Genomic DNA, 15,655 nt, shown 5'->3' with positions numbered 1-15,655 from the left:
GATTCATTCTGATGTCTGGGGTCCCTCACGTACCTCTTCTATTTCTGGCTTTAAGTGGTTTGTCACCTTTATTGATTGCCACACACGCACCACTTGGATTTACTTACTGCGACACAAGAGTGAAGTTTTTTCCTGTTTTAAAGTCTTTTATAGCATGGTTCAAACTCAGTTTCAAGCTACCATTCAAACTCTTAGGAGTGACAATGGTCGTGAATATTTAGATGGAGCCTTTCAATTATTTCTTGCTACTCAGGGTATTATTCATCAAACCAGTTGCGTTGACACTCCACCCCAAAATGGGGTAGCTGAACGCAAAAATAGACATCTTCTTGATATAGCTCGCTCTATTATGTTTGAAATGCATGTTCCTTCTCATTTCTGGGGAGGGGCTGTTTTAATAGCTGCTTATCTTATCAATAGGATGCCCTCTCGGGTACTTGACTATAAATCTCCTCTTGATCTTTTGAAGGGGTCTTCTTCTTATATTATTCCTCCCAAAATTTTTGGGTGTGTTTGTTTTGTTCGAAAGCACTATGCCCATGGCAAACTTGATCCCCGCGGTCTCCGCTGTATTTTCATTGGTTATTCTCCCACCCAAAAGGGGTATAAATGTTATCATCCTACATCTCGTCGTGTTTTTGTTTCCATGGATGTCGTTTTTCATGAGGCCGTGGCTTTCTTTCCATCTTTGGCACCTCTTCAGGGGGAGTCCATTCCTACTCTAGAAGAAGTGCCGATTCCCATTCCTCCTCTACATGAACCTATTGATGACTATCATGTCCCTTTAGATAATGATGTTCAAGGGGAGCAGCAGGTACAGCCAGTGAAAGATTTCACACAACAGTATTATCGAAAGAAAAAAGGGCAACAACAGCCCACCATTGCAGCATTACCAGACTAAGAGTTGTCCTCTGACCCAGGATCGAATGACACCTCCTCTGGTAATATTTCTAATCCTTTAGATGCTGCTACTTCTCCTATTACTTCTGATCCATCACTTGATCTACCCATTGCTCTTAGAAAGGGAAAAAGGTTTTGTACGCAACATCCAATATCACAGGTTGTTTCGTATGAATCTTTATCCCCATCATTGCATGCTTTTGTTTCCTCTTTATCCTCTGTTTCCATACCACAGACTTGGCAGGAGGCATTTGCAGATACTAGGTGGAAGGAGGCCATGATCGAAGAAATGCTAGGTCTAAAGAAGAGTGGTACATGGGATCTTGTCACACTTCCACTACAAAAGAAGGCTGTTGGCTGCAAGTGGGTCTTTGTAATTAAACAAAAAGCTAATGGAACTGTTGATCGTTTTAAAGAAAGGCTGGTTGCTCGCGGATTTACTTAGACATATGGGATAGATTATTTGGAGACTTTTGCACCTGTTGCCAAAAATGAACACTATCAGGGTAATTCTCTCTTGTGCTGTGAACTTAGGATGGAGTCTACAACAGCTTGATGTTAAAAATGCCTACCTCCATGGTGAATTAGAGGAAGAGGTATTATGGATGTCCCTCCTGGGTTCTCATCTGCTGCAACCCATGGTAAGGTTTGTAAACTTAAGCGTGCGTTGTATGGTCTGAAATAATCACCACGTGTATGGTTTGGTCGTTTTCAGACCGTGATGTTGACATTTGGCTATAAACAAAGCAATGCAGATCACACTTTATTTATCAAGACATCAGGCAGCATTATTACTCTCCTCATAGTATATGTCGATGATATAATTGTAACTGGAAATAATCCTGCTAAAATTTCCAAGTTGAAGAATTATTTGGCCAAGGAATTTGAGATTAAGGATCTAGGCATACTTCGCTATTTTCTAGGGATTGAAGTGGCCCATTCTTCTCAAGGGTTGTTCTTATCTCAACGCAAGTATACTCTAGATCTTCTTTCTGAAACTGGCATGTTAGGCTGTTCTCCTGTGGATACTCCCATTGAGGCAAATGGGTTTTCGAGACACTGATGGTGAACCAGTGGACAAAGGGAGATATCAGAGGCTAGTTGGCCGACTAATTTATTTATCTCACACTAGGTCTGATATTGCCTATGCTGTGAGTCTTATCAGTCAATTTATGCATGATCCCCGGGCTAATCATCTGAAAGCAGTATTCAGGATTTTGAGATACTTGAAGTCGGCTCCTGGTAAAGGAGTATTATTCTCTCGTCATGATCATCTACAGATTGAGGCCTACACTGACTCAGATTGGACTGGTTCCCATGATCGAAAATCCACCACAGGTTACTGTACATTTGTGGGTGGAAATTGTGTTACATGGCGCAGTAAGAAGCAAACAGTGGTGGCTCATTCTAGTGTAGAGGCTGAATTTAGAGCTATGGCTCTTGGTATTTGTGAACTATCGTGGCTCAAGACTTTGTTACAAGATTTGAGTATTCCTATTACTCTGCCTATGCGATTCTACTGCGACAGTAAATCAGCAATAAGCATTGCCCATAATCCAGTGCAGCATGATAGGACGAAACATATTGAAATTGTTCGTCATTTTATCAAGGAGAATCTGGATAATGGGACGGTTTGTGTTCCTTATGTGCAATCTGGGGAACAGTTGGCTGATGTGTTCACCAAAGGCTTAAGTGGAAAAGTTTTTCAACCTTTAGTGTGCAAGTTGGGCATGACTGATATCTACGCATCAACTTGAGGGGGAGTGTTGGAATATGGGTATTTGGGTATTACGTGTGACATGGGTCAATCCATAATATAAGATCGACCCATGGGGTGTTATTTCTATTTTAGTTATTTTCCCTTTCCTAGTTCTATTCTAGCTCTATTTAACTAGTTAGAGTTAGAGTTATATTTGTAATAGGTGTCAACCTTTCTTCTATTATAAATACATATCGTGGAGGGCTATCATTATTTAAGCCATTCACTTATTTCTATACTCCTCTCCTATGTGGGGAGGATTGAGTTGATTAGATCAATCCTTTAATCCTCCTACATCTACTGGTGTGGCATCCATGGGCTCCCAAAATCCACTATCAAAGCCATGGAAACTCTCTTTTGTGCTTTCCTATGGAAAAGAAAATCCTCCACCCGATTAGCTAGGTTGCCACATGTCTCCCAATCTGAAGGAGGTCTTGGCCTCTGCAGGATCCGTGATTATAACAATGCGGGTATTCTCAAGCTAATTTGGAAAATCTCCACTAGGCATGATTCTATTTGGGTAAATTGGGTCTACTCCTACCTACTCAAAAATGACTTCTTCTGGACTGCCCCACCCAACATGCAAACCCCTCTTGGGTTTGGCGCAAAATCCTTCTCCTTCGTCCCCTAGCCCTTAGTGTCACCTCCTCTGTGATCGCCGAAGGGACCTTTACCTCCCTCTGGCTTGATCCCTGGAATTCCTTAGGAGTCGTACACAATCTCTTAGGTGCCTGGTCGGTTTACGCATCTGGTATCCCCAAATCTGTCCTGCTCTCCACAATCATCTCCGACGGTTCTTGGTCCCCCCTTCCCCTTCCCCCCAGTCTCACCTAGGTCTAGGCCTCCTTCCCTCCTACCCCCCATCCCTCTCATTCAGATAATCTTATCTGGCTCCACTCCCCAAACGGTCTTTTTAGCTCCAGTTCTACTTGGAATTTTGTTAGAACCACAACCCCCTTCCGTCCGCTAGCATAACCTAGTTTGTTTCAAAGGCCATAACCTCCGCCATAGCTTTAATGTCTGGAGAAACCTCAAGGGCTCAACCTATGCCTTCCCACTCAATCATTTTCTCATTCATCGCCACATCCCTGTCCCCCCCCCCCCCCTCCTGTATTCTTTATTGGAATGGTATAGAGGGTGTTGAATAACTTTTCTTTTCCTACCCCTTAGCCTCCTCTATTTGGAAAAAAGCCCTAGACTCCATTTGGCTCTGTAGTAGGAGACCCTTACCCTTTGCTCGGGAATGGCTTTGGTTGGATATGACTTTTTCTGGCATCTCTCACATCTGGATAGAGCGGAATCTTAGAAGACTGACCTCCTTTTAGAGTTAATGTAATGGGGGTACTTTAGTCACTGGTTTATTATAAGTCATATGGAGTTGTAATTTTTATATTTTGTTACTTTTTACCTTTTACCTCCCTAGGGAGGCATATGTAATTCCAAGAATGTGTTTAATGAGCAAGATAGGTGAGAGGAGTCGATTCTCCACCACGGTTTTCTCTCAACCTTTCTTTTTCTTCCTTTTTCGTCCTTCTCTTTTTAGTTATTACTCATTGTTCCTTGCTAGAATCGATCCATACCTAGTTTCTAACTCCAACTCCCATTCCTTTGACTTCATTTGGAAAGCCATCTTCATTGATGTCAACTCCATGCTTCATATGCTTCCCCATGGTCCCCTCTTAGATTCCCAAAGGAACAAGCATATTGTTGTATCCTGGGGTTTAGATGTATCTCTGTTGAGAGATTTAGAATTAGAGAATAATGCTTAGATGGTCTAAGGTAGACCCCAAGCCATATATTTATAATAAGATATAGAAAATACATGGACAGAATTGTCCCTAACATAGCCGACATGGCTGTACATGAAATAAATATAGGAAAAAATCCAGAATACCCCCACGGTATTCGGGGTATTCTGGCCAATACAATCGAACACTCCCCCTCAAGTTGGAGCATATATGTCATGCATGCCCAACTTGACTAAGATAGGAAGAAACACTTTACCACTTAGCCCCTTAGTGAACACATCGGCTAACTGATCAGCAAACTTCACAAAGTGAACACAGATAAGTCCGGCTTCGAGCTTCTCCTTGATGAAATGTCGGTCAACCTCCACATCCTTAGTACGATCATGTTGGGCAGGGTTATGAGCAATGCTTATGGTTGCTTTATTATCACAATAAAGCATCATCGGAAGACGGACAACAACACCAATATCCTGCAACAATCCTCTAAGCCACAATAGCTCACAGATTCCTTGTGCCATTACACGGAACTCTGCTTCGTTATTGGATCTTGCCACAACATTCTGCTTCTTGCTACGCCATGTGACAAGATTTCCACCCACAAAAGAACAATATCCAGAAATGGATTCTCTATCAGTAGAGCCAGCCCAATTGGCATCAGTATAAGCTTCAACCTTTAGATGACCATTGGGAGATAAGAGGATTCCTTTTCCTGGAGCAGACTTTAAATATCGCAAGATGCGAAGGACTGCCTCCATATGAGAGGAATAAGGATCATGCATGAACTGGCTTACCAAACTTACAACAATGGTTATGTCAGGTCGTGTGGGAGAGAGGTAGATCAGTTTGCCCACCAATCACTGATAACGACCTTTGTCAATAGGTTCACCTTCTTTCTCCTTAAGTTTTGTAGCAGCCCAGTCTCAGACAATAGATCTAGGATATATTTTCTTTGAGAAAGAAAGATGCCCTTTGAAGATCGGGCAACCTCTATCCCTAGAAAATATTTTAGAGTCCCCAGATCCTTTATTTCAAACTCATGGCCAAGGAAGAGCTTCAATTTGTTGACCTCATCACCATCATTTCCGGTCACAACAATATCATCAACGTAGGCAATGAGGATAGTTACCTTATCACCAACACGTTTGATGAACAAGGTATGATCAGCATTTCTTTGTTTGTATCCCACAGAAACCATACCCTTGTGAAACCTGCCAAACCAAGCTCTAGGTGACTGCTTTAACCTATAGAGAGCATACTTCAATTTACACACCTTGCCCTTGGTAGTGTGACTTGAAAAACCTGGAGGAATGTCCATATATACCTCTTCCTCCAGTTCTCCATAGAGGAAGGCATTCTTCATATCTAACTGCTGAAGATCCCATCCAAGATTCATAGCACAAGATAACAACACTCTTACAATATTGAGCTTTGCTACTGGTGCGAAGGTCTCCTGGTAGTCAACTCCATATGTCTGAGTAAAACCCTTTGCAACTAGACGGGCTTTGTATTTATCCACTGTTCCATCTGCCTTCTGTTTGACCACAAACACCCATTTACATCCCACTGGGTTTTTCCCTGGAGGAAGAGCCACAAGATCCCACGTATTATTTTTGTTCAATGCTTTCATTTCTTCCAACATTGTTGCCTTCCACTTTCCATCTGTAAATGCTTCTTGCCAATTTTTAGGAATGGAAACAGAAGAAAAAGAGGATATAAATCCACGAAAAAGAAGGAGAAAGAGAACTATAAGAAACAAAACGAGAAATGGGATGTTGAGTGCAAGTCCTAGTACCTTTGCAATGAGCAATAGGTAGGTCGGAAGAAGAAGGCTTACCAGGAAAAGAAGGATCTGGATCCTGAGTCGGCAACTGGATAGGTATTGGTGCCACAATTGATTGAGGCTGCCCTTTGCTGGAACATCTCTTTTTGTAAGTGAGAATGTTGGAGTTGTCAATAGCCTTTTGAAATTTACTAATGGTTCTCTATATTGGAGTCAGCTCTCGCCGAATAGGAACATCACCACCACTTGTTTCCATGATCTCCCCCTGTAAAGGATTCCCTTTGGGTGAAGGGGCAGCAGTCATAAGAGGCTGGGTGGCAGCCATAGGAGGCTGGTCATCAGTCAGAGGAGGTAGGTCAGCAACTATACCAGATAAAAGAAGGGGAACCTCAAGTGAAAGAACCACATCAACCACATCTTTACTATAACTCTCCCCCTGAAGAGGTGGGGAAGAATAATAGGAAAGGTTTTCATGAAAAATGACATCCATATTGACCATAGTACGACGGGAAGGAGGATGGTAACACTTATAACCTTTCTGGGTAGGAGAATAACCTAAAAATATGCACCGTAATCCACATGGTTCAAGTTTGCCAGGAGATTTCGTATTCTAGCATAACAGACACAACCAAACACTTTGGGAGTGACTACAAAGGAGGAATTCCCAAGTAAAACTTTGGCTGGACTATGGGAATCAAGAACTTAGGAAGGTAGCCGAAAAATGAGATAAGCTGCAGTTAGGACAGGCATCACCCCAATATTGGGATGGAACATGCCGAACAAACATCAATGCTCTGGCCACTTCCAACAAGTGGTGGCTCTTTCTTTCACCCACACCATTTTGGGCTGGCGCATCGACACAACTAGTCTGGAATATAATCCCATGATCAGCAAAATATTTTTGAAATTGAGATTCCTTATACTCAGTCCCATTGTCACTTCTCAAATTTTTTAGCGTAGCCTGGAACTGAGTTTGGATCATGTTATGAAAATGCTGAAAACATGCAAAAACCTGATTTTGTGTGTGCATAAGATATACCCATGTGTTTCTAGAGTGACAGTCAATAAATGACACAAACCACCGATGGCCAGAAAGAGAAGTTTTACGATTAGGCCTCTAAACATCAGAATGCATCAAATGAAAACAAGAACAACTCCTTTTATTTGATAGAGAATAAGTGGAACGTGTCTATTTGGCCAGAACACAAGCCTCACAAAAAAAATCATCCTTATTACATTTAGTGACCAAAGTAAGAAATAACTGTGCTAAAATGCCTAACGGAGGGTGACCTAATCTAGAGTGCCATTGGTAAAGTTCAGAAGAGACCAAGGAGTTTTGGTGTAATGGAGAGGGTAACGGTGGTGGAGAGAGACGACCATCATCAAGCAAGTACAGTCCACCATGCACTTTACCTAATCCAATCGTCTTTCCAGAGGCAAGATCTTGAAAAAACACTATGGGAAGGAAAAAAGGTTACTTTATAGTTAAGATCACGAGTAATACTACTAATGGAAAAAAGGTTAGTAGTAAAATTAGGAATGTGCAAAACAGAAGACAAAGGAAGGGAGGAAGTGCAGTTGATGATTCCTTTTCTAGATATGGAGGAAAGGGAACCATCAGCTACTTTGACCTTGTCTTTCCCAAAAGTGGGAGAATACCGATGGAATAGGCTAGAGGAACCGGTCATGTGATTCGTAGTCCCGGAATCTATGATCCAAGGATGGGAAACTACAAAAGCACGATGACCACCAAATGGAATACCTGACCGGGCAAAGTGTGAACCTGAAGGAGCAGATGAGTTGACAAGAGCTGATGTAGTAGAGGCAGCAGTAGCGGAAGACCTTAGCATACGTAGGAATGCCTGTAGATCATCCTGGGATAGACCAATGTCAGTAGTCGGGGCCGTAGGAACAAATTCAAAATGGTTTGCCTTATTTTTTGTCTTCTTCTTGGCAGCCATTTAGCCTCAAAGTCAGCTGGTTTCCCGTGAAGCTTCCAACACTTCTCTTTGGTGTGGTAAGGCAGTGACAATGCTCACAAGTAACAATCCCTGTAGTAGAATCACCAAGAGAAACATGTCCAATAGGTGCAGGAGTAGCCTGGGCAGCAGTCTGGAGGGCTGATTTGTCAGTAACAGGAGGGTAGAGCATAGCAGCCCGACGGTTCTCTTCAGAGGAGACTAAAGCATAGGATTGTTCAAGTGTGGGAAAGGGGAATGACCTAGCACTTGAACACGAATCTGGTTATACTTCATGTTCAAACCAGCCAAAAGATCATACACCCTGGTTTTGTCCAGATGCTTCTTATATGCAATGATATCAGCAGCTGTAGTGGGGTGGTAATCAGAAAAATGGTCCAATTGCTGCCAATGACTGCGCAAGGTAGCATAGTACTTGGAGACAGATAACTCCCCCTGAGTAGTATTATTGGTGGCCTTCTTCCGGAGTTCATACACCTGTGCATCATTACCAAGCTGTCCATATGTCTCCTTGCAAGCAGACCAGATTTGATGGCCTGTATCAAGGAGAAGGAAACCACTGGTAAGGCCTGATTGCACTGAGCCAATCGAATAGGATATGAGTATACCATTGTTGGAGATTCATCTGGTCGAGAGAGGGCTAGGGGCAGTCGGCATAGCAATAGTACCATCAATATGGCTAGTACAACCAGCAATAGCAAAGCATGCCGAGCGAGACCAGATCAAATAATTGCTCCCATCCAGTTTGATAGGATTAGGGAGGAGATCACGGTTGTCATTCTTATCAAGCCCATCAGTAGCAGAAGTGCCAGTAGAGACTTCAGAGTCACCCATAATGCAGCAGAGAAACCCAAATCGCAGAGAAGGGTTGTGGTGATGAGAAACCCAAGAATTCCTTCAAGTTAAGGGATGAAAATTGGAGGAGAATTACCAACAACTGCTTAGCTCAGTTGGTGAGCCGTGGTGCGCTTCATGCCCATGCTCACCAAGAGGTCTCGAGTTCGAGTCTCTTGGCTGGTATGTTATTCCCTCCCCGGTTCGATCCCCCCCCCCCTTCTATCAACTATATATGTGAAGCTCCCAATTACCAAAAAAAAAAAATTGGAGGAGAATCCCTTTTCAATGTGAGAATATGTCTCCAAAAATCAGAAACAGCAGACAAGTGAAACCCCTAGATCAACATTGTCAGGGTTTTGAAAAAAACCTTGTTTGCTGAAATCGATGTAGGGAAGAATGGGCCCAAAAACTGAATTGTTGAAGCTCAAATTGTAGTCGAGTGTGCCTTTATAAGTAGAGAACCACCCTTCAAAAAATCAGAACCAATAGAAGTCAGCAACTCCTAGATCGATAATTGTCAGGGTTTTGAAAAAAAAAACCTGTTTTTGTGAAAAATTGATCTTAGGAGGTCTTCAATGCAAGTGGAGATAGGAACAGAATCAGAGAAGAGAGCCTGCTGCAGTTCTTGGTCTTCAAAGAGGAGGATTGGATCCTTGTAGCAGAGATGAAAGCAAATCCCAAAAAACTTGAAGTTCCAAATATCGCAAACAGGTAACTTTGTCCCCATCGATCAAAAAATTGCAGCATGGAAAGAGGTAATTGAGGGCAGCAACTGGATCTGTAGATCACCTCATTAGTGCTGCCCTAGTGGGAGAATGAAAGCAAAGGAGATCAAGACAGAAGAATAAGAAGAAGAAGGGAAGAAAAAATCGAGAGTGAAGAGGAGGAAAAAAAATCGAGAATGGCGGGAGGGGAAGGTCCCTAATTCACAACCTGTTCTGCTGCCATGTTGAGAGATTTAGAATTAGAGAATAATGCTTAGATGGTCTAAGATAGACCCCAAGCCATACATTTATAATAAGAGATAGAAAATACATGGACAGAATTGTTCCTAACATAGCCGACATGGCTGTACATGAAATAAATGTAGGAAAAAGTCTAGAATACCCCCACGGTATTCTGGCCCATACAATCCAACAATCTCTTTTCCAGTCTTCAAGCCCACCTTCCTAGGGCTTGAGGCTTGAATAGCTCCCCCCTCTTTCCCTTTGTATTCTCCCCCCCCCCCTTTCTCCCTTTCTCCCTTGGGGTTTTTGGCAATGATAATTTTATTCACCAAAAAAAAAAAGCTAGATGGTCCATAGTCTTGTTGTGACCATCAGAGTAGAGAGGTTTGCGACCACCGACCCTATGATGGTGAGAGCATCTTCGCTCCATAAACGGAGTGGCAACCCAGGGAGGGTGATCCATAAAGGAATGGAGGAGAGATTGACACGGAGAATATGGAGGAAATGATCCCATTGCCGAAGGAAAATTGGTTTCCTACCCACTTGCCAAGGGCCTTCGTCAAGAGCTCACCTCTTTTCACCTTTGTCAGAGAACATGAAGATGATGTAGCCATTATTCAGCAGGTACATTTCCATCAAGCCATGGATTTTCCATTGTTTGGTTAGAGACAATTTGACAATGTGAAAATGATGTCTGTTAACGATAAAGAGCCCCACCTGAGAACTTTTTCATTTCACTGCTTCAACTTCTAGCAACTCCGAAGGGCAGAGAGCAACCTTGGAGGATCCAACAATGGATGGGGGGGACAAAGTGAAGGGGGTAACTCTCCAAGGCAGTCGGAGGAGCTTCACTGAAAAGTGAGCTCCAAGACGGTACTCCAGGAGGTGGATGGGAGGGACCGATAGGGATAGGGGGTGGGGGAGGAGAAGAACCAGAAGGAATAGGCGGGGGAGGAGGAAGGGATGGGGCAGACCTGAATGGCGGAGGCACTCCACCAGGAAGTCCAGCCATGAGGGCGGGTGCACTCACTGGAGTTTCCAGCTCATCGTTGATCACAGTATTGGTCCAGCAGTAATGTTAGAAACTTAGAATAAGTAAAATCCAATTTCAAAGAAATTGCTATATATGCCATCAAGTCTTATCACCCAAAGATAAACTAGTTGACATTACGAGCAGGAAAGGAGATGAGAAAATAGGACAGTTAATCAGAGGGGAAAGAAACTTAAGTATATTAATCTGAAAACATAGAAGTTTTTGTGTGAATAATTTAAGAAGACATTATACAAAATAAAGCACCTGTATTCTCCTGCTTCCGGTTATGAAGCAAATTGTGTAAAAGGAAAAGTTGTTTTGCCTTCAAAAAATGCTGCTCAGGGTATAAGAGATGAATCCCAAGCCTGGCCCAATTAAAAAATAGAAACAAGATTATTAATAAGAAAATGGTTACAGAAATGAATGGATGGAAACAAGAGACAAGTTACAAGTAACCACTACTTACACATTCTTCTAGAAGATGCAAATGCATAAAGAGAAGAAAAGAATCTTCCATGTCACAGAATAAGGCTTTGAAAATTATTTGAAAAGTCAATGACTTGAAAAACAGTTGGATCACCAAAAATACATGAGCGAAAGGATATCACTGGCCATCATTTGAGATGCACCATGAAATTCGGTACACATAGCTATGCCAAAACGAAACATTTTTTGCATGGATAATTATATGTATCATTCTTTGTAAGTACTACGTACGTACATATGCATGATCGCATGTGTATATTTGATAAGAAAAGTGGAATCAATTATTTCATGGAAGATAAACATTCGAATACGGATGTTAATGAATATATCAAGAAATAAGCATTACTTCTTAAAACTAACTACCAAGTATGTACTTGAAAAGACTGAGATCATACTAGAACTTGTCAACATCCACTGACCAACAAAGATGTAGACTGAAACAAAATCTCTGTGCAATTTTTGTTCTTGCAATTCATGAAATAGCAGTAGTTGGGACATGCAAGCATACTCTAGTAGTGGATCCAAAACAACATAAAATTGTTGATAATTAAGTCATTAGTCATTACTTACCGCTTCAAAAAGTACTCTTTATAGCTTGAATAGCCCCTAAATGGGCTGTATCCATTTATTTCAGGAAGAATGCTATCAATGAAGAAAAATGATTTCTTGTGTGGGATGAACACTAAACTGTTCAAGATATCAGCTATATCTGCAGGACCACTGGCAAGTTTCAAGGTCTGGTTGACAGGAAGAACACCATTTTCAACAGCACCTGAGGGAAGTTTGAATACTGGTGAAGATAAACACCTCCTGACAATCTTCCAGTCAATAGTCATTGTATCTTCACGTTCATGCTCCCTGACAGGAAGTAATAGGTAAAAGGTTGATGACCTTGATTTCTCATTCTTCCCCAAGGGTACAAAGTCAGACAAGAAGTCAGTGCGGTCAAGTATGATCCTGAGAAACATTTCTTGAAAATTCTCTGCCAGCAAAATCTGTACAGAAATATTCATCATAGAATTACTGATGGGAAACAAGGAAGCAGCCTTACTTATACAAAGCAATTTTCTCACCTCATCCTTATCAAATTGAATCCTCCCTAAAGGAACAAGCTCTGTCCTGACGATTCTACCATGATCGAGATGAAGATCAAGCTCCATTCTCTCAGCTTCCTTTGGAAGAGGTTCTTTGACAAAAAGACCAAATTTTTGGTACAGTCTATCTTCTGGAATAGGAGCAAAACTTATAAAATAAAAATTAAGCATGGTAATATTTTCTGTGTTATTCCATGGTACTTTGAGAGCAGCAGGAATTAACATCTCATGCAGTTCTCCTCGTGAAGACTCATCTGCCAATTGAAAATAGAATGATTGCACCCTATAAAATTATCAAAACAAAGAGACATGTAGCAATAAGGATATAAAACAGAGTGCAAAATTAGACCTTCGCTACTCTTAGAGTTGGATGATGGCAACACTAGTCCTTCCACTTCCTCAACTTGGCCTGGTAGAAGATAGTCTGTGAGAGCACCCAGCTTATGCAATTCTTGGCATGCTTTCAAACTAGCATTTCTCTTGGCTAAATCTTTTGAAGGCTGGGGTGCACCTTCAACTTTATGAATGGGAGCATTAGATGGAAGGATTATATGGCAGAGTATTCCTTCTACATCATCAAAGTAAAAGAATTCTGGCATTGGGTTGAAATATCTGCAGAGACACAAATGTCGACGTAAGTAGTACGTAACAGGCAAATAGCAGGATAGTTCCAAGGTCTAAATAAATCAGACTGAGAAGCAAAAATTGAAAGTAACAATAGAACAACTGCATACTCATCATGAGGGAGTTGGGAGCAATAATGATGGAGTAATGAAACACTGTGGCTAGCACTAGTTGAGGCACCAGTAGAACCAACTTTGTAGATTGCATCATCCAATTCTTCAAATGTCTCTCTTGAAGTTCTACACGTAATTTCATTATTCATACGATCCTCATCATATAGAAAACTGTTGATCAGGTTCAACTCGTTCCTGTTTCCGCTGAAAGCTCCAGAAAGTTAAAAAAGGAACTGGTTTAAAAAAAATTACAATTCAAGGACTGTGCCAGACACAGCAAATGCATAGGATAGGAGAAGCACCTGTCTACCAAAAACGCATACTCGGATTGCGGCATGCGTGCACGGCCTCGAGACTGTATGAAACTGGCAAGAGTATCTGGTAAATCAAACCTTATTACAAGGCAGCATGTCTGAATGTCAAGTCCTTCTTCACCCACTTTAGTTGCAACCAGCAGATTTAGCTGTAAAGTTGAACAGTGTGCAACAGACTGAAATTTTACAGAGAAGTTCAACATAATCCATAGATGCCGAGCATGCATGACAAAGGTAATTTATTCATTGTTCTTATAGTCACTACCATCACATAACAACCTTATCAAAACTATTTGGGATACACTGCTAACATTTATCAAAACAATATGATGAAGCTGGTTTCCCAAATTTCTAACGTTTTTCAAATTTTACACTCAAGTTTAATATATCTAATCTTACAAGAAATTAAGTTGATAGATGGTCTAAGTTTCTGGCTGTGTTGGGCTGAGCCATCATCAAAATTACATTCTCTTCTTTCTACTTGTTCCCCCCCCCCCACCCCCACCCCCACCCCCACCCCGGCACCCCCACTATTTTCTTTTAAGAATAATCTTAACAGAAAAAGAGCCAGGGGCAGACCTACAATGACTTTAGGAGAAGTGGTAAGGAAAGACATGTATAGCTTACTCCTTGTATCAAGTATGACCTTGACTAGATCTGATTGGAGGGCAAGGATCCATGTAGCCGATCCCATTTAGTTGGGATAAGGCTGAGTTGTTGTTGTTGTTGTTTTTAATAGAAAAAGAAATTGTAGCCAGCTGGGTGGGAGGGAAAGGTAAGAATGTTTTCATGCATTTATAAACATATTTTAAGGTCCCACCTGCCAATGACATTTCACAGTTTCAAGATTTTGCCACCAAAGTGGACACTAATGTTTCCTGTATGCAAAATTAGCAATATTCACAGTGGAGAGCTTGATGTCATGCTTTGTGCCAGCATCACTATCAATGTCCTAGTTACACAGAGTAATGGTACAGTGTTGGGGGGAACGAAACCCCAAATGAAACAGTGGCACTATACCTCTCCAGAGCGGAACTTCTCGACAATGGAATTCATGAATTTCCGTGACATATTTTTTAGTCCAGAATGGAACCCAACCAGGAAATCACACTTCCAAGTTGCTAAACACGTTAACTTCTGCAGTATGCAGGACAAGGACCTTGCAACAATGATCCTATTCACAAACACTATGCATTTCATATTTGTCTGTAACCTGGGAAAGAAAAAAAAATTAGTTAAAAACAAATTTATGTCACATAAAGAAAACGAAAGTTAAATTACAAATTCACAATCTCATGGACACATGAGAATAACCAAGAGAACAGTGACATAATCAAGGGCCGGGCGTACCCAGTGCACGAGGCTCCCACCATTGCGGAGTTTGTGGAGGGTCATAATGTACACAACCTTACCCCTGCTTTCGCAAAGAGGCTGTTTCCAGACTCGAACCCGTGACCACTTGGTCACAATGGAGCAACCTTACCATTGCACCAAGGAAAAAAGAAAATGATGTATACCATTTAGGAACAAACTCAGAAAAGGATAGCAATCAATGCTGTGGGAACTAGAGAAACAAAATCAGTCTTGAGCTGACATCCCAAATATTTGGGTGTGTTTTCTAAGATGCAAAGGCATGTTTGAGAAACAAAGGGCATCAGAGTTATTTATTCAGCAATGAGTACAAAGATTTTATGTACAATTATAAATTACCTCTTTATTCTTTTCCCATTAGTCCTCTAAAATAAAACCATAATATGTATTACTGAATACTGAGAAAACTTCTAACATTTGAGAATGAAATCCCCCTTCCCTCGACATCCTTCATAATAAGTATAACCTGGCTTCACCAATGATTCCTTTATCTTTAGAAAAAAAAAAATTAATATATTTAAACAAAAGAAAAAGTGACTAATGCTCTTCCAAATTATTATGAAATGAGTTTTGGATATTTTGACATTTGATGTGTGTCCATCAAACCCAATTTAGTGAGATTTTTATTTAATTACAATATTATTATGTACTTGTTATAATTGTTATATTT

General features: G+C 41.2%; 1 protein-coding gene across 2 annotated transcripts in view; it reads right to left on the bottom strand.

The window, feature by feature from the left end:
* LOC122667913 (endoribonuclease Dicer homolog 4-like) overlaps positions 1–15,655 on the bottom strand; it is a 106,348-nt gene that overhangs the window by 39,421 nt on the left and 51,272 nt on the right. For both annotated transcript variants that reach the window (XM_043864397.1, XM_043864396.1), the window contains exons 11-17: positions 14,635–14,827; positions 13,603–13,763; positions 13,298–13,504; positions 12,913–13,175; positions 12,543–12,817; positions 12,040–12,464; positions 11,248–11,348 (exon numbers count right to left, since the gene is read on the bottom strand). In XM_043864397.1, the coding sequence (XP_043720332.1) occupies positions 11,248–11,348; positions 12,040–12,464; positions 12,543–12,817; positions 12,913–13,175; positions 13,298–13,504; positions 13,603–13,763; positions 14,635–14,827 (1,625 nt within the window). The remainder of the gene's footprint in view (positions 1–11,247; positions 11,349–12,039; positions 12,465–12,542; positions 12,818–12,912; positions 13,176–13,297; positions 13,505–13,602; positions 13,764–14,634; positions 14,828–15,655) is intronic.

The sequence above is a fragment of the Telopea speciosissima genome, chromosome 7 (genome assembly GCF_018873765.1).
Source record: "Telopea speciosissima isolate NSW1024214 ecotype Mountain lineage chromosome 7, Tspe_v1, whole genome shotgun sequence".
Taxonomy (NCBI): domain Eukaryota; kingdom Viridiplantae; phylum Streptophyta; class Magnoliopsida; order Proteales; family Proteaceae; genus Telopea; species Telopea speciosissima.
This window is presented reverse-complemented; position numbering and strand designations above follow the sequence as displayed.